Source organism: Struthio camelus, chromosome 2 (assembly GCF_040807025.1).
Source record: "Struthio camelus isolate bStrCam1 chromosome 2, bStrCam1.hap1, whole genome shotgun sequence".
Lineage (NCBI taxonomy): Eukaryota > Metazoa > Chordata > Aves > Struthioniformes > Struthionidae > Struthio > Struthio camelus.
The window spans coordinates 142,941,308-142,961,461 of NC_090943.1; the positions used below are offsets into that span (position 1 = coordinate 142,941,308).

General features: G+C 37.1%; 1 protein-coding gene across 4 annotated transcripts in view; it reads left to right on the forward strand.

Moving 5' to 3' along the window:
- LOC104149444 (opsin-5-like) overlaps positions 1 to 20,154 on the forward strand; it is a 52,888-nt gene that overhangs the window by 19,137 nt on the left and 13,597 nt on the right. For all 4 annotated transcript variants that reach the window (XM_009683049.2, XM_009683051.2, XM_068932811.1 and 1 more), the window contains 4 exons: positions 9,982 to 10,069; positions 12,068 to 12,230; positions 15,145 to 15,272; positions 17,204 to 17,538. In XM_009683049.2, coding sequence (XP_009681344.1) covers positions 9,982 to 10,069; positions 12,068 to 12,230; positions 15,145 to 15,272; positions 17,204 to 17,538 — 714 coding nt within the window. The remainder of the gene's footprint in view (positions 1 to 9,981; positions 10,070 to 12,067; positions 12,231 to 15,144; positions 15,273 to 17,203; positions 17,539 to 20,154) is intronic.

Consider the following 20,154-nt stretch of genomic DNA (forward strand, 5'->3'; position numbering starts at 1 on the left):
GTCATTCTTCTAGTTAAAACATGCCCTTTCTTCCAGCTCCATCAGGTCTCTGAAAGGGATACTTTTGTTTAGGATCCTTTATTACTGCATGAAGATTACTTCATTATTTTTGTAGATTCATACATCTTCATATGTTGTTGTTTGTTATACATTTTTTGTATGAGGTAAGGTGCTGTGTGTATAAACAGGAAAATGCTCTTCTTCAGGCACAGTTCCTTCAACGATCAGGCAAAGCATCTATGCATATTTTTTAAGAGTTAACGTTCTCTGTAAATGTTGTTAAATACTCAGCCATTAGTGGAAAACCACTTGCTGATTAAATCAGGCAGTGGTTTTAAGAATTCATGTGCTCAGTGAATAAGATTTAGCATTATTTGTTTGAAAATTTAACTGTTGTACCTCTTTTCCTCAAAAGGCTAAAAGGAGAATTTAATTCCCCCAACGGAATCAATTTTTAGGCCTCAGTATCAATTTAATTGTTTTTTGTTATTAATTACAATGCACAGCTGATCAACTGCAGCCATAACTTGATATTTGTAGGAAACAAATGAAAATACTTAAACAAAAATATACTTTTGAAATTGGGCAGAATTTTACAAGAATTCATTTATTTCTTGCTCAGCTGTTGTATCTGTGAGCCACCTATAACTCCAGGTAGAAAATATCCCAGAAAAGGTCCATCTCCACAGCTTGAATGTTCCTTGGGTCCCTGGGAAAATAGCTTTCAGTTAGCCTCCATTTGACTGTCAAAACTCAGCTACTAATGTAACACATGTAAGAAAACAGTGAGGTGCTATGCTAGGCTGTTTGCATGAATAAACCAGGAACATAAACAAGTGCCCTGTTTCATTAACAGCAGAAGGTACTCAGAACTTGTTTCTTTAGCAGTATTACTTGGCATACATATAGTGATTTTGGTAGGAAGAGCACTAGCACTATTAAAAAAAAAAATCAATGTAGAATGCATTGAAAGATTTATAAAATATTTATCTGGAAGATCCTGAAAAGTAACAGAGGAAAAAACAAGGCTCATACTCTGGACCTATTCATAGAACCTGGCTGGGCATATTTCATTTTTTTTCAATAATGATTTAGAAGGAATTGTTGTTTCATTACGAAGAAGAAGCTGGATCAGTCAAATACAAAGATGTACATGCAGGATCAAACAGGGGCCCAGAATATTAAAAAATTAAAATTTAAAATTTAATATTAAGTTAAATATTAAAAAAAATTTAAAAAGGGTTTAGCAGCAGTGGTAAATGATATTTGACCAATGAGTTCTCATTGTGATGCTGTGACTGAGAAGAAATACTGACTTTGAATGTCTAAATAAATGAATATTGAGTTCAAGAAGTTAGTAAATTCATGAGGAAATTTTTGAGTTAGAATTCTTGTGTTGAAGAAAGAGAAATGCAGGCTGAAGAATTGGGAAAGAGCCAGAGGAAGTGTCAAGAGTGGGAAAAAAAAAGCATTCCCTCAGAAGACACTTAAGCTCGGTTACCCAAGTGATAAACATGACTTAATCATGTTTTACAACCATATATTTGGGGAAGAGAGTCCTGATATCAGAGGGTTTTTAGTAGTAAAGAGGAAAATGAGATTTAATGGTTAACAGCTGATGCTAGACAAATTCAAGTTAAAAATAGGAAAAGAAAGATGTAAAGATTTGATACTGAGAATAGTCAACCTTTTGAAAATCTTTTCTAGAGATATGAATCTCTAAGTTTAGGCAAACAAAAATTATAATGTGCTTATACTTTGTAATTCAGGAGGTTAGTTTGGCTGCTTGTGGTCCCTTCACTGCTTACAGTATGAAATACTTCCTATTCTGATTTAATTTTGGGTAGCTCCTGTTAGTTGATATTAAAAGACATTCTCACCCTAGGCATGGAACACCCCTGCCATAGGTTAGCAGGTGTTTTTCTCATAGTCTTGCCACCCCCCCCCCCTTTTTTTTTTTTTTGGGTCTGAGAGTGCTTTATCTTCAGAATACTAATGGAGCACCACCCAGACATGGCAAAGACATTTAGTAGACCCTCATTAAAAGTGAGATGATCAGTTAATCTAAGGAGAATTGCAGTAACTTTGCAGAAAGCCTTCTACCTTATCATAACACAGCTATTTTCTGAATCTTCAGTGCCTCCTGTAACATATCTCTATGTAACATCTTTCAGATGGCCTCATAGCAGTGGTCCTCTGTTACTTTTGATCTTTGCCTTGGGACTTGGTTTTAAAAAATAGAACAAAATAACCCCCCCCAATCCCTTCTCCTTCTTTCTATTCTCCAGGATTATGTGGAAAAGTTCCGTCTTGCCTGCCTGCAAATTACAAGTATAATTTCTAAAAATGTTTCTGATGATGTTGTCTGATGTTAACTATTTGTTGGTCTTCATGACAGCAACACCCTCCAGCTATTGTGGCTCCTTATTTTTACAAAGATCTGATATACTTAGAACCTAAATCTTATCTGCCTTTTACATCCTTTGCTTCCTTCAGTCCTTACTGAATGGCTAATAGCTATTATCCTGGCCAAAGATAATTGTGTAAGGATCCTACCAGAACCTTTCCTAAACAAATGAAAGAGTTAGTGAAAAAGAATGTGAAAGACAAAGATATAAACCATGTTTTTTAGTTGAATACCACAGATAAATTGGGTGTTTCAAAACATAAAATAATACAATCACACAAAGGAGTTAGAAAATACCATCTTGATCAATAAAATTCTATTTATTTGTGGGTGTATGAGATGCTTCTAGCTGTCCTATGAACATGCTCTGAATGCAAAACTAATAATATTTTGCAAATGACATACTTCAGTGTTTGTCAGCTTCATGCTGCAGTGATTAAGATGTTTCCCAGATGATATGAGACATTAGAAAACTGGTTTTATTTTTCAGGTTTTATTTCACAGACCCTTTTATCACAGCATTTATTTTTCAAACCCTCCTTTCCTGTTCTGGCTGAATATATAAGCAAGGCTTATAAAGCAATTTTGAAACTGATAACTGACAGAATAGAAGGATGTGATTTCCACAGTAAATATTACTTTACAAATTGATTGGAAGAAGAAAGCAGAAAATGAGGGAATAAAGTAAAGGCAGTAAACTTTCCTGTCATTGTGGTCACATTGCAGCACAACTCAGAAAGGAGAATTCATTATGGTCCCACTAAACATGTGACAGTTTAGGATGAGATTAGGTAAGTACATTGTTGATAACTTATTTTGTAGAAGATACAATATGTGCATATGAGTTTATGATATTTTGCAATTTCCAATTATTCTGGAACTTGGTCAGTGAAATGAGAAAATATTTTGAGGCCCATGGTACAATTTCTGTGCAACTTAGTGGAGTGCGTGATGTGCATTTTGTACATTGTTCTTGTTTTTAAATGTGCACTTTAGTAAGATAATGTTCATCTTCAGATTTAAGCTTAGTTGCTCCTTCCTGTTCGTGTCATGTGAAAGGCAATAAGGTCACAATGAGACAGAGACAGTGAGGCCAAAGAGGAACTACACTAAGGGAAAGACAGTTGCACAGTATCCATGTCTTTTTGGACACACCTTTACCCACCTGATGGCTGAGGGAGAGCTGATGTGAAGCCTTGGCATACAGGTGCCCCCTGTGAAAGGAATTTGGGTAGCAGCCTGTCAATGTGGTGTACGCACCTTTTCCTCTGTTGCTTTAATCAGCTGGAAATGCTTCCATGCTCTTTACTAGCTGCTGAGAGATTATGAAGATTGGAGGTGTGAAGCAGGTAGGGTATATCCAATAATGAAATCAGTTCCTAAATGATGTGCAATTTGTCAGCATGGCACTTCCAGCAGAGTGGGTTTTTTTATGTATTTCACACCCACGAATAACTCTGGAAGAAGCAAGGGCTTGTAGATTCTGCTGTTTTCTGAATTTGCAAGATTTTGATCAGATTCCTCTTCCTGAAGAAACTTCAGTGCTTACAATTAGTCCTAAAGCAGCATTTATGGGATATTGAAGATGAGAGTTAGTAGCCACACAGCTGCTAAGAGCTGGTGCAAGTATTGTAAAATTTTGCACTTTGGAATGATTTACTGTAGAAAGTGAAAGAGCAAATCCTGGAGTGCCAAATCTTCCACTGAGCTCAGTGAAGTCAGTTCGCTGGAATAGAAACAACCTCTATCCTAAATCTCCAGTGCTCATTCTATTTAAATTGTCAAGGAAAGGCTAAAGGTAACTTATTTTGGTCTCTCTCCGTGCTGATGAGAGAGTTTGTGTGATTGGAAAGTGAAGCCAGACAAATTGCAAAAATGAGGCATCATTTCCTTCTCCCCCGCTCACTGAGCAACTACCCAAGGACCTTGCATCTTATGGTCAAGCCTGGATGATTGCTTCATTTCTGTGAGGGTTGATAGCTTGCGTCAGATTGTGATCATGTTGTGTGACCTCCTGTGGTCTCTTGTGAGTGAGTAACTGAATCTAAGATAACTTCTTAGTGCAGAGGGGTCTGTGGGAGCGTTTTGGACCTTTGTATCTTAATTTTGGGAGTGGAAATATATAAATAATTACTCTGACCATACAGATGAACACAACATTTTTTTGTCTCTATTTTATTCTATTCCTTCTTACTAGATTTAACAGAACTACATTAAAATTGACCCCTTTTGCCTGCTGTTCTCCCTGCCTGTGCTGTGCTGTAGAAGTAGCAGTATTGTTGCACTGGTGTTTAGGGAAGTCCCCTGTCATACCTTCTTCAGAAGCACATCGTCTCTCAATCTGCATGTACAGCTAATGCATTTGATTCATGTGGGGACTTTTAATGTGGTTGCCAGGACAAAGAGGAGAATATTATCTGGCATTGGACATTTTAAGAAAACAAGTTATTAAAGGGAATGTCTTTGAGTTGTAATATTGGAACCCTTGAAATGTATCCTTGATTTTAATTGCAGAACTAACCCTTTTATATTCGTGAATAAGCTGCTGCACACAAGATACAATGTTCTTTGACTTCTAATTAGTCCTTCCAGCTGGTGTTACAGAAGATGAAGTGCCACGATGCTGCGGATGAGCACAATTTCAATCCTGTGCTCCAAAAATATGGGCTTTTATAACTAGAGTGAAAAAACCAAATTTATTTCTGAGATAATTCTTCATAAGGTTGAAGGATGATAGGACCTCTGTGTATCCATGCATAGCCAGCTTGCTTTGTGTTTGCATGCTGAAGTGGCAACATGAGTGATATTCTTGTTGACCAAAAAAAAAAAAGTATATGGAAATGTTCATTTGTGCAAGTGAATGACTGATCATGATTTAATAGATCTTTACAGCAGATAGTGTTACTACTTCCAAAGTCTTTACAATCGGTTAAGTCCTTTATGTGCTCCTTCTTTCAGGAATCTTTCGTACATTGTGAATTTGTCAAAGTTCCTTTGTCTATCTTCTGTTATCATAATTTTTTGTCAGAATTATTGAGAACTAAACCTTTTTTTAAAAAGGGCAGATTTCTATTTATTTATTTTTTAATTGAATTGAGGCTTTGTAGCTGGGCGTTATGTCACATATTTAGTGGATGCAGGTGTTTAAAAAGGGTGCAAGCCCTGTTTCGAACAAGCCTCATACAGGGCTATGTACTGTGCTGCTTTAGTAGAAAACATATAATTAGAAGTGTGTTTGGAAGCTTTACCCGTTTTGTATTCCTTCTTAGTCATGTGCTGATGTCACTAATTTGAAATAGTATCTAGCAGTTATCACAAATACTTTCACTTAATGATGAGTTATTAGACTGTATTCATTTGTTGCCTTTATCCCCTGCTACCCTGCTGCTCCATCTGCTGTTTACTTTTGCCTTTTTAGACGTCTTCAACTAACATGTATATATAGGAGGAAAGGAGCAAAGCACTGAATATATTGTTCAGGGAAGGTGGAAGATATGGAATTAATAGAAGACTTTGAAAGGAGAAAATGAGAGGTTTATGGCTTATATACACAATGACAACAATTTAACTAAAAGTTTGCCTTTTAAACTAATTTATCTGAACTGATGCATTGAGTATAGATGCCCAGACCTAAGTTGTTACTTGGTTTGTGATAATTAACATGCAGTCAAAAGGTTTAATGAAGCTGATTTTGCATACATTCATTTAGATGTGTGACAAACTTATATTTTGGGAAGTCCTGGCTGGTAAGGGAAGGAAGGAGAAAAATACAGGTAAGGTATTTTACAGGTAATAGAGGTAAAGTCTTTCTCAAAAATGTCATTATATTGTCCATCAGCTTGGACAAAAAGCTGTCAGTGAAACTTTTTGTTGCAATCTGCCAGCATATCAGTTACCGTCGTTGCAATCTGCCACACAATTAGTCAGTGTTAAGAGTTTTTTTGAAGAGTCAATGTACAGTTCTTTTTTTTCTTCAGTCCCTCTTTGAAGATGGCTTTATCTATCTTTTCTAAAAGAGATGCTTTTGGTTTTAAATTATAATTTGATTAAATATTTTTTCATAATTTGTTTTTAAAGCGCTTCTTTATGTAGCGGACTAAGACCTGTTGACTACTGATGTACAAAATTAATGACTGGTTGTGCGTAGCTCTAAAATTACTGCAAATATCTGCAAAAGTATAGGTGCATGTGGGAGCTGCTTGGATGGTAGGTTTCTGGAGAAAATCTAGCAGTCTGGGAATTTTCATGAGGAAAATGGCTTTACTGTTCCTGATAAGGTGTGATTGTAGTTAAATTATGGTGAAGAAAGAAAAGGAAGAAATGTCTTTGGTGCTTAGAAAAATGTAAAGATTGCAAAGCACTACAAATAACTGTCTGAACTGACTGTTCAGGTGGTTATCAAAATGTTGTTTAACGGAGGTGTTTGGGTTTTTGTTTAGGAGGATGAGAATAGTTTCGCTTGAATTGGATTTGGGCTTCCCGAATCTGCTTTCATGATGTAACTGTGATAACAAACAGAAAGCTCAAATACTTACTCTTACAGTTCTTGATACAGCACAGTTGACACACAAACTTTACACAAGCTCTGGCATTGGAGATATGTCAGCAGAGGAACTCAGTAGGCCCAACTATAGGGACTATGGTTTCCATAACAGAAAGAATGAAATAAACTATGACAGCGATTAAGTTATTTTAATTTACAGTGTTGGGTGAAAACTATGGTATTATTGGAACAGGAATTTTGTCTTCAATTTGATAAGGTCATCCAGCAACCGATAAAGTAAATGAGAGAACAAGAGCCACACTGATAGTGGTGTGAAAAACCTCTTGACGTTTCTGAGTTAGATCTTTTTATCTTGTCAGGAAAGTGGTAGCTGCTCCCATCAAAGCCAAATTAGCAGTAGGGTTGGAAGAAGGAACTTCTTGGATGCGGAAGACTGCATATACTGGGAATATCAGCCTGTTTTTGTCATGTCTGAATGACTTTTCTGAAGTACTGAACTTCTGGCTTAGATGGTCCTCTGCCTGGCTCTGTGCGCTTTGAATAAAACTCTTCCTTTCTCAGCGTGAGATTTCATTCTCCAAATTGCTATTCCAGAGATGATAAGGATAAAATCTAAGACTGTCTAGCTCTGATAAGCAAGCAGACCACTTTGAAAAACCACACGCTTAAGTAGATTTCAGGAATTCATGACCAGCTAAAGGAAGTGCATATTCAGGGATAGGATGTCTTTCCTTTCAGAAAATAACAAATTTGACTTTGATAGAACAGAGCATTGAAAATGTAGCACTAATATCTGAAATGAGCTCAGCCTTTCCTTTTGAATAGGTTGCCTTGGGGGAAAAGCAGATGAATGTCCTATCTTTATTTTTGTTACTGTCTCTTGAGGGCAGTCACATGCTCTAGCAGTGGCCACTAGGAAAATTTTAAAGCTGAAGTTTCTAATGTGAAATCATGCTTACTGCTTCTACTTAATGAATGGAACAAATATTAGTAAAAGAATTAAAATATAAATCATATGAGTGATATATAGTAGCTTTAAAATTCCTCCTGAGTGAACATTTGGTGAACAAACAGTGCAACCTATTTGGTTTCGGTAGAGGTGCCTGGATTATAGCAGCTGAAGAAACAGGGGTTTGTGTAGAAACAATTGATGAACCTTTGAGAGAACAAGCATCTTAAGGGAAGCTGTAGGGAAGTTGAACAAGCTGAATTTAGATACTCTGCCTTATTACACTGAAAGAATGAAATACAGCTACAAGATTATTATTTAATGTGGATACACATCAGTTAGCTTAAGCCCAGGGGATTTAAGTGCTATGTGAAGTAGGAGCTTTAGCTGGTGGTTAAGGTGGCTGTGTTCTTCTAGGCACTTTTTCTTTGACATTTCACAAGCTACCTTCAAGCCAAATGTGTACAACTGTGCTGCTTGCTTCACTGTCAGCTGTTGTGCTAGGGACAGGGTGAGAGTGTGTTGCTATTTGCAGTTGTCAAGCGGAAGACAAGACCTCTCTTTGCAAAAGAAACTTAATGCAAAGAGAAAGTGAAAAGTAGCTGGCAGTGGAAGTGTATTTGTCATTACCCAAGGCAAAGGCTTATGAATATATCTGGAAGACTTTACTGAACTTTTGGCATCACATTTTATTTTTGTAACTTCAGTGTGCCCTATCTCCTGAAAATAGCTCCAGATAATCTCTCTAATACTGTTAACATCATAAAGCAATAGCATCTGTGACAAAGAAAAATAATAACAGTAATAATAAAAAAAAAGCCTTCACTAGTCCTCTTCCTCTCTTTCTGAGAGTGCTAGAAGATGACTCCACCTTAGGTGTTTGCTCTGAACTTGGATAAAGTATTAAACCCTGTATGTGAGAACATCTAGGTAGCTGGGTTTGGCTCTAGCAGGCATACTGCCATTTTATCTCAAATTATTGTCCTCACTTTGATACTGCACTCATCCACATGGGCAGTAAGGTCTGGACTGAGTCACAGAGCCTGCCTCATTGCAGAATCCTTGAATACAGGCATGGCAGATACCAACAAGTGGTAATTCTGCTGTCTTTCTGAGGTATGCCAATACGTATCCCCGGCCAACATAAATACAATTGAGTGAAGCTTTTTTTCATTAGCATAATTGTCTACACAAAGGATTTTTTTTGGAAAAGCTGTACAATATCCTATTGACTGCTCCTATCATACAATGATTGTCTTTGCTGAAGACTTTATATTAACGCCTGAAGTTGTGTTCAAAGTTGATAAGATTCCTGAAATACAGACCCTCTCAAATTTCATAACCCACTCCCTGAAATGTGAGGGAATTCAATGTGTTGTAGCTTAATCAGGGAAGTGGCAGGAGCTGTACGTTGAAGGAGGGTATGTTGCCAATTTCCGGGCTGGAGAAATGCAAGTTTCTGTACGTAGGTTAACAGATAAACTCACGGAGGCAGATTCAGATAGGTGGAGGGCAGGAGTGGGAAATAAAGGTGAAATGCATGTGGAAGAAAGAGAATTTATTTCATCTACCCCTACTTAGAAAGCTAAGAGTCAAGTGGTATGAATAATTTTTAGAATTTAGTGTATATATAGAAATATCTCATATGTTTATGTTCTTGTCTCCATCTATTAGTTATTTTGATGCTCTTCCTACATTTATCTTACAATTTTTTATTTGTTTAGGTTTATATTTTCAGTTCTGTACCGCTTGTGGTGAAGATTTCCTGCCTTGGTTGCTCTAGTTCTTGTAAAGTGCTGATGAATAGTATTCTGGAAGTCAGCCTTTTTGAACCTGTGTCAAGCGATGTTTCGAAAAATTTAAGGCACCCTTGATCTCCAGTTGGTCTTGTAGTGTTGTGATGTTTTCATGTTTAGATGAGTCCCTCAAATTAATAGAAATTAGTTTATCTCAGCATGAGCTCTAGGCTGTTTTTTTCATCTGTAAATTAATTGTTAATTCAAAAAATAAAATAAAATGAAATTCTCCTTTTCCCCATAAAACAGCTTATAGTTGTATAGAAAGCCCACAAGTGCCTTAGATGCTGAATTTCTAATGTCATGGGGTTTTTTTGTTTTTCAGATGGGCCCATCTTCTGTTAATTCAAAATTCCAGTCCAAAATAACAGAAGCAGCTGATATTGTTGTTGGAATATGTTATGCGCTATTTGGTAAGTATAATTTAATGGTAAGGATTTTTATAGAGCTTTTGCTGTATTTGCATCGATAATTATTTCGTATTCTGGAGAATGTCAGAAGAATGAAGCAACCTGAAATTCAAGTTTACTTCAAGTTTACACAGAGGAACTTTTAAAATTTCATAAAAGGAAAAACAAAAAAAGCATTGGGTGACATCATCAAAAGATTTTCAATCTGTGATTTACATTAGGAACAAGAACTTTATTCAGTATTAGGAAGTCTGGCAGTTCTAGGCATCTGCACGGTCACTGCTGAGTCTAAACGACAGGGCATAATGCCTGAAGTAAAATACCGAAAGCCACAATTATAATGAGTCTAGGAAAGGTGCAGAAAAGAACGGGGGTATGGCTGATGTCTGCAGGCACTGTAAGATTTCTAGGAAGTGGACTATACTGCCACAGCAGAGGCAAATTTGTCCTCCATAGTCCTGATCTCAGCTAGGAGAAGAAGTCAGACCCAATCCTAAAGCTATTGATCAATGTAACCATGAACCAGAGGGCAGGACATGCAACTCAAACATCTAAGACAGCACGGATCACCCCAGCTAAGTGCTATCTCTAGGTGTGGCTGGTGTCTGATGCTTCAGAAGATGGTAGAAAAAGGCAAACAGAGAAGCCAAACGAAGTGTGCCTTATAGTGTGTTTTTATTGTTATATTTTTGAAGTTTTGGAAGAAAAATGTTTAGAACAAAATTATTGCACGGTTCTAGTAGTAGAAATCAAGAGGAAAATCTTTTTTCTCTCCAGAAGATTTCAAATTACAAGTATCTTAAATGGGTTTAAGGAGGTCAGGGATAGAAAGGAATTCAGTATCAATGACTAATGTTACTTGCTAATCTGCTCTCTCCTTTAAAAGAAAATGTCATAATCTGTACTACATTTGGGAAATTACATAATTTCTTTTTTTTCTTTTTTTTTTTTTTTTTAACCTATGAGGGTATTTTTAAATGAGGCATATTCTCTTCTGGCTATAATCTAGAGCTAGAGTTAGTTGGTCTGTGGTATATGTCTCTGTGCAACTTGCTAACCTCGCCTGTCAGGTGGTGCTTTTTCAAAAGATGTGGGAACAGGGAGTGAGATCCACCAAGGCATTTGGGCTCTTTTAAACAGCTTAACTTTAGGACGTATTCATTAAGACACCCACCCATTCCTTAGGCATTTGTGTGTCCTTGGGCTTCTGAAGCTTTTACATATGAACCTTGTATATCTATAAAAAGGCTACCTAAAACTCTGTCTTTTGACTCTGTCTGACCTTTTCATCTGGTGGTCAGCTAACTCTCATCTGACTTTGTGGATCTGTCACAGGTTTTAATCCTGCTAGTTTAAAGGTAGAGAGCAAATTGCTTGTCTTCAGTTAGACTACTTCTAGCCTTTTTATGCTTCTGTCATCTGTGGGCAGTTTCCATACTAACACTAGCAATCCCAGAGAAAATTGTTCTATCTACACACAGTAGAGACATTATTTAATTACATTTTTCTTTCATGCATGATTTAATATTCTTGCTGTATCATCTATTATTACTAGAAACTATAACGACCATCTCTGAGAAACTGCCTCAAAGGGGAAGGAAGAAGGTTTAGTAAGTGGAGAGCACTTGAAATTGAAATTGGGGAAGTGTGTGCAATGGCAGATGGATATAGCCACTCACTTCATGCCAGCTTCCTACAGAAAAAGTGTTTTTTTGGCAGGTCACTTAGTTAATGGATAAAATTCATTTGAAGGCATGTGGGCACTTTGATATTAGTAATGATTGATCTCTATGGATAGTTTGGACAAAAGAGGAAGAAACCTGGAAGGATGATTAAAAGATTCAAAAAATATGAGATGTAAAAAAGAGAAAATCTCAAACATAAGGAAGAGAAAAGTTCATCCTGTAAAAGCTAGCTAAGCTGGCAGCACATTATTCCTGTGCAGAAAAAAGGAGGATGTCTGGAAGTAACTATTTCTTCATATTGTGTATTTCTCTGCAGGAGTATGCTCCTTGTGTGGGAACAGTATTCTCCTCTATGTTTCCTACAAGAAAAAGAATTTGTTGAAACCAGCAGAATACTTCATTATAAACCTTGCCATCAGTGACCTTGGTATGACTCTGACGTTGTATCCTCTAGCTGTAACCTCCAGCCTTTCACACAGGTTTGTTTGCTATGCACGTGATATTTAACATCCTCTGCAGACACTGGAGGTCTGTGTCAATGATGAGGATTGAATCACTCTGCTGCTCTGCTTGTCAGAATGGTGGAAAATAATTAGAGGGATTGAGAGAAGTATGCTATGTAACAGCAGCTTTACGAACTGGTGATGTTTATTAGTATTTGCATCTGTTTGAAGATGCTATCATCTTAATTTCTGCAGGGCTGAGAAGATTTTGTTCCAAACATCCACTACCAACTGCATTTATTCTCTGTCAGTACAAGTCATTCAAGTAATGGTGAAATGCTTCTTTTTTTTAAGTGGGCAGTTAAATTTTGCAGTATGAAAATAAAACCCTGAATTTGCTTATGGTCCCCAAATGTAGCAATAGTGATGATGAATAGACATTTAGTGTTCTGCATTAATGTTTAAGCCTACACCCTGAGTTTAGAACTTTCTCCTTCCTTTTCCACCTCTCCTCTCTTTATCCACACGAGTCTAACCTGATAGCAGTGTATAACATAGTTTTTGTAATCTTCTTTTAAAGCTTAGGAGCTTTAAGAGGTTCATTGCTAGACCTCAGACAGTATTTGCGCAACGTGGGCACTATGAAAGTCTTTGGGTGGTGGGAGCTAGGTAAGAAGGGTGTAAGCAGATCAGAACTGTTTGTCAGGAGTTATTCTGCAGAGTTTGAGAAAGTATAGTATTTGTAATATTTTGGTCTGTCCCAACTTTTACAGAATATACTGCAACTGTACGGATATGTATATGCAGTGTTTTGGCTTCCCGACACACTTTACTGAGAAACCTAAAAAGTTCTGTAGAGTTCTAAAGATTGTCAGATATATAAAATGTTGCTGGTTAGACAGAGAGAGCATTGAAGTTGTCCAGGAAAACTGAAATCTTTAGTTACTCAAATTGGATTTTCCTAGGAGAGAATTGGTTTAAAATAACAAAGGAATCAAAAGCTTTAGCTGATTAATGTGTAGTGTGTTGAGGAAAAGAGAAGCCTGAAAGAACTACCTTGGCAATAAGTATGTTGGTGACTGAGACATATAAACCGAGTATGGACGTGAAATAAACTGAAGAGAAAAAAATGAGAGAAATGATCTTGCAGTCAGAATGGAAATGAATTTAATTTTCACAGAAATTGTATTATTCATTGTATTGCCCACAGGAATTAGACTTCTGATGACTGAGTAGGGGTGGCTGAGCCCACATGTGCCAAGTGTTCCTGCTGTCCCTCTCAAAGGCTTCTGGTCTAGCTGCCCACAATGTGTTGGCTGGTTGGGCAGCAGCAACTCAACCTTCACAGCTTCCAGCCCAACACGTGGTGGTAGATTGACACTCGTTTTAGATTATGCTAATATACTGGGCTATAAGTTTCAGTGGCTCAGCTCTTGCTGTGCGAGTGTCTGAAAAAGAGCTACATTGAAGGGTGGGAACCCTTGGCTACTGGGAAATGCTGCAGAGTTTCTGAGCTGCGCTGACCTCTTCAAAACCCTGAGACTGGGAGAGTGAGACAGATGAGACAGGTAGCTGTCCTAACTTTTATATCACTGAAGCCTGAGATTTATTTTACATAGAATTTAATACTAAATGTATTTACGCTTATATATTTTTTTCTCCTTGCGTTCCTATGCAGTAGGAATAACTGCACCTATTAATTAAACTATCTTCCTGGACTTGATAGTGCAGACTGAAAAGGTACAGTTATCAGTGGAACAGTTAAAGAGTCTTTCCATGTTCAGCTGGTTATTTGTTGAGAGAGAGACTGAGAGCGTAATGGATTAAACAGTCACACAGTAATGCAGATCCAAAGCCTGTTGTGATGTGCTTAATAATGTAACGAAGTAGAACAGATTGAATAAAAGAGACTGAGAGCACTTCACCCAACATAACTTTTGGGTTACTGGTTAGGTCACTCTGCTAGGAAGTGAAAGACCTTATTTGGAGGAACGTGATCTGAATCCAGATCTCTTATGCCAAAGGTGTCTGAGTTGTTATTCCTGAGGCAGAAAGAGAGGTAGATGCTTATTTCTGAGCATTATGCCCACCTGTACCTATGAATGTCCTTTGTGTTTTCAGACTTCCTTTCTCCTTGGTAAAAGTATACATATTTTAACCCTATTTTTTTTCCTTTTCAGTTACTGAAAATTTAAAAATTATATTTGGTTTGACATGAAAAAAATCTTTCTTTCTCTGTTCTTGCCCTGTGTAGTTCTCCCTCAGTTTGTCACTAAAATAATAATAATAAACAAAAATCCAGTAATTACTCGTATCTCACCACAGGACTTTGTGTTAAATGTTGCTAAATATACCGTTATGATTAAGGGAGACAAGAGCCTCAAAATCTGGTATGGGGCTTTTGATAACTGCTACTGCAAATCATGCACATTTCTGAATAGAAAGGGAAGAGATACAGTGGCTCAGATGATTGAATTTTCATTCCACTGGAGATTCCTAAGCGATTGCATTGATAATGATGACAACTAGCTTACTACTTAGCAGACGTAATGATGAGGAACAGAAGTAATTTATGACCTACTAGTGATAAGCATTTTGATCTTTCTTTTCAGATTGATTATCATGAAATTATGTATTATTTTGTTTTATAAAAATAGAAAGACTGAAATGTGAATCTTAAAAATAAAGGGGATATGGCTAAATTCCTGACTGTTTTATTGGTTTGACTGTTTTTGCTGACTAGTTACTACTGTTTTTTTTCCATTGGGAATGCCTCTTGCAGTTCATCCCTGACTGATAAGTAATTAAATCATATAGTTTTATTAAATGTTCATGACTACAGTTATAATTGTATTTCTACCATTTAGCTTTACATTTAAGAAAGCACAGCATCTAAGCGCAGCATTTAAACGACAGCATCTAAGTATTAACTTTCTTGATTATTTGCTAGGTGGCTGTATGGGAAACACATTTGCTTGTTCTATGCATTTTGTGGGGTACTGTTCGGGATCTGCAGTCTGTCAACACTGACGTTACTGAGCACTGTGTGCTGCCTCAAAATTTGTTTTCCAGCTTATGGTAAGCTAATGTTTCTGTCTTGGATTATCCGATATTTTTCACTTGAACAGAGATCACCACTTGTAGTTTGCATACCCTGGAGAGTATTTTTTACAGAGGAGGTCTTTTACATCGAGTCAAACAATTCATATTTCTGTAATCATTGATAATTGACTGTAGGGCTAGATAGATGTAGCCTGTTAGTTTTAAGCTCTTTTGAGCCAGGAGGACAATTTGGAAACATGGACTAGTGTTCTGAAATGAATGCAAGACTGGCCTGAATATATTAATGTTTTCACAGTTTACTGCTACATTTGTTACAGATTCATGTTGTGCTAGTGTTGTGCTAAGCACCTTAGATGTATCAGAGAATTCTGATACCTCATGTTCTGCAAATTGTTGTGAACCATGAGACAGTCTTATAAACCTTCTAAAATTTTGAACACCTATTGAAGTTACCCTTCTTAATTACCCTGCTCACTTGTCTGCATAAGGGAAATTCCATTCAGACAAGGCAATTGACATAGCATCTGATGCTACTACAGAAGGACGTTTTTAAAGTTAGAGTATCTCATGGTTATAATGAGACAAGAATGGACAAGCAAAATTCTCTCGGTTGCCTGAGAACAGCATTTTACCACACAACTAGTGTGTCACCATGATTTATGTTAATTGGTGACATAACCATTGTTTTTAATTTAAGACCTTTGTTGGTAATGTTTAACGTAGAAGATGATTTGCAATTTTTTAATTATTCCTTAAATAGGAGAAAGGGTAGTGTTGTAAGAATTTTATGCGACCATCATAAGCATAGACAAATAGCACCAGCTGCACTGCTAGCTGTTAACTATTTGAGAGAGAAATATTTCAAGTGAAGACCTTACCTTCAAACATGACCTCGCCATCATCTAAAAATCAGACTGTTATAGCAGACTGTTGGGCTATCAAAGAAAAATGAAGGCTAACTGGTGAATGTTTGTAAAGCACTTTGGGAGACACAGATCATTCTTAGGCACTTTATAAATCTTGATTTAGTATATGAACAACTTAGGACAAAAGTAAACACAGCTACAGATTAAGATTTCTAGTATAGCAGTGGTCAATGTAGAAAAATACCTAGTGAGGTCTTCCTAAGTGCCAGCTTTTCTTTTGAAATTTCTCTGGAAATTTGAAACCAAGGCCAGATACAAAATCTGCCTGGGGGGTTCCCATGAATCTTTAATATTTCTTCTAGGGCAAAAACATAATTTTTCTTTGCCAAGATTACTGGTAATCTTAGTTTTGAGTCAGAAAATAAGAAGTATGTTTCTGCAGTCTGAGAACTTGTTTTTCTAAGTGACTGTTTGGATGGATAATCCTGCTGCTTCTTTCTACTTCTCTATTTTTTTCTTTTCATGTACTGACCAACACTTCTTGTTAAGTCTCCACCTCCCTACCTCTTAAGCTTCCTTTGGCAGAGAACAAGGGAAGGGTGTGAAAGGTGTGTCCCACAGAATGCCCGAACATATCTCATAGACTTGGTCCACTTGTCGTGTAACTTTCAGAGTGTTTAAAGCTCATTCTGCGTGAGCTCTGATCGTGGCACAGGGCTCTGCTGTGCTGAGTGCTAGACAGTTCAGAGAAAAAAGACATTCCCTTCTTGAAAATGCTTACAGCTTGTGTTCAAAACAAAACAAGCACAGCACCCCAGCTGATAGCAAGAGAAATGAGACTATAATTGGCCAGTATAATGGGTGATGAATTCAGTGCAGATGCAGTTAAGTTATTTTACAGACAATATTTTAAGAAGGAATCTGTAGGTTACCTAGAATTATTCCCAAACAATGCAGCTAAATAAAACAAAACTACCCGTGTGCAGTACAAGAGGTCTATTAATAGACCTTTGGACTGTATGGTTAGAATTTAGAGCAGTACTGTATGCTGATCGTCACTGATTGTTTTGTGTCTTCCAGGGAGCAGGTTCAGGAGAGAGCATGGACAAATCTTGATAGCCTGTGCTTGGACCTACGCAGCAATTTTTGCCTGTTCTCCCTTAGCTCACTGGGGGGAATATGGAGCAGAGCCTTATGGCACAGCTTGTTGCATTGACTGGCATTCCACCAACGTAAATGTTGTGTCAATGTCTTACACTGTAGTTCTGTTTGTTTTCTGTTTTATTCTCCCTTGTGGGGTAATTATCACTTCCTACTCGCTTATTCTGAGAACTGTGAAAGAATCCAGGAAGGCAGTGGAACAGCACGTCTCCGGTACCACCAGGATGAGCAATGTGCAAACCATTACTGTCAAGGTATTTGAAAGTTAATTTTTGGCAAGCCATTTTTGGCACAGTTGGGCAGCACCATTTAAAGAACAAGAAATTTCCTGAGAAGGGAATAAGAAAGGAAAAGAAAATTAATCTTTATTACATTTTCATTTCAGAAAATAATATTGCCTTGTGCAGATTCACTCCATGATAATGAATTGCTAAACATGCAAGTAGCAGCTGTGTTGTTTCTGGAACGTGATAGTTAAGCCCTCATAGAGCTTCATTATTAGTGAAAATGAAGATTTCAGAATTTTTAAAAGAAGTAATTTGGAACATTTCTGTAGAAAACCTGGATTTTTAAAAGAAATTGTGGAGAATGGAGTAAAACTTTGAGATAGGAGGTAAAAAGACAAGGCTAGTACATAAAATGCCACCTTTTGACATACCATTAACAAGTTTTGGAAATATTTCTTAGGAGTGGGTTTCAGACATTGGCTATTAGTGTTCAGGTTATCTTTTGGGTGTTCACAAAATGCCTTTGTTTCTCTGTGCTCCTGAGATCTCCCATCATCATCATACTTCTGTTGGCTGCTCCTTGAGCTTTCTGTTTTCTGAAACCGTTGAAAAAAAAGACTATATTATTGTCAATTGTCTGTATATTATATAGCCATGTCACACAGAAAAAAAATGCATCTGTATCATAAAAAAAATGAATATGCAGTAGGAACTCACTGCAACGTCTTTAATAGCAAAGTGTGCATCTGGTAGTACCATTCAAAAACAAATTGGTAGTGTAATCTTTTATCAAAAGGAAGGTTCAAAAGTGGAGCGCTGTATGGAAGTGAGATTGGGCCTTATGCTCAGGAACCAGTGCTTAGGAAAGCTGGTTTGGTTTTGGGTGAGGGAAGTCTATTTGCCCAGCTACAGAGCTCTGAGGGGATCCCGGCTTTAAGCTTTATATCATTAAAGGTTTTAAAAATTATCGTAGGGATCACCTTCTCTGGTTTGTAATGGAATACAGGAAGAATGTCACAGAAAGGTGTATTTTTGTGAATTCTATTTGAACAGAAACCCCTTCAGCTGTGTGTTTCATATAATGAAATTAAACCTGTGATCACAGAATTTGTTGTGTAAATTGTTTCTCGCTGCCACACTATGCTCCTTTCCTTTCCAGGAAAAGATCAGCATCTTGTGTTTTTTTGTTTTTTTGTTATTTTTAAATCTATCAAAATATAAGAAGAGAGATATCACAGCTGATGTTAGGTCTGCTTCATTCTTTAGATAGGCTTTCTTTCGAAAGACGTGAGTGTTACATCTGGACTCTGCTAATTATCTCCAATGAGAAAGTCTTTATCCTTTCTTGACTTCCATGAGTCCTTCTCTCATTTTTCTAATTATTTGATTAGCATGTAATTTCAATCATCTTCCTCACCATCATTCAACTTTTTGCTTGGAGTCATCTTTGATCCTTATATTGTGCCTCTATTGAGGAAAATGGATAGTCTCATCTGCAAACACAATTGGATGTCTCCTAGATCTGCTTCTGTATAGCAGATCTGCTTTCTCTTTTTCATATTAACAAAGTTAGTCTCTCTCTGGTGTCTCTCTTGGGAATGCCAGGATCATATCAGAGTAGATATTGTACTCTGCCCTGTCTCATCCTTCAAGTATCTTGGTTTTGTTCACTGTGGAAAATACCATCATCCTGCCTGCTACATGGACTTGTAACCTAAATATCATCCTTAATGCAAGCAGCTTAGGAACTAAAATTATGCCCATCTCTTACCAATTCATTCTTTGTAATATCCCTTAGATAATTTCCCAACTAAAGCTCTTGAATATGTTCTTGCTCCGCTTGTAGGTATTCAGAAGACCTTTGTTTTTTTATATTCTCCTTTGACTACAGGATTTTTTCCTTTAAGTCTTTAGCTGACTTTTAAGACTCTTCATAGCCTGTACCAATTGGCCTCTGTAGTCTTGTTTGGTGAGACCAAGGTGGTGGTTACACTGTATGTTTGCAACTCTCAAAAAATATGCATATATGCTTTGTTGAATGCTACTTGTCATTCTGGTGAGTATCTTTTAATAAACACTGGCAAGATGAACGTGTTCTCCTTCAAAACTTGCTGTATCGTGTTAACACAAAAGTCATATGGGCATATCATACAAGTTGATCCTGGCTGGGCTGCTGGAAGACTATGAAAACTCCCTATCGTGTACTGGCAAGTATTTTGTCTTTGTATTCCCTGACCCTTCCCTTGTAACTACTCTGATCTTCACTGTTAGACTGTAAACTTTCTGTGGTAGAGACTGTTTATCTGCAAAGAATCTCAACCTGGAATAATAAGCCACCCAAAATATGTCAGTTTTCTGGTATATATAGAATGCTTATTTATTGAACTGTAGTTTTTCCTGTTGGATTTGAGCAGCAATGCAGCTTATTTTGTAGCTACTGTCAAATCAGAGACAACTTATAGCTCATGCTTCCTCCCACCTTTTCCATCCTGCATCTAAAATCAGGTCGCTGTAACTTAGGCATGCTGGTCACGTTTGACCTGTGTCTTTAAGATCTGATCCCGCTTCAGCTGAAGCGCTTGAACATTGTTTCAGTCTTGAAAAGCTAAATCCAGAAAATGACTTGAGCATTTAAAGCAAGAT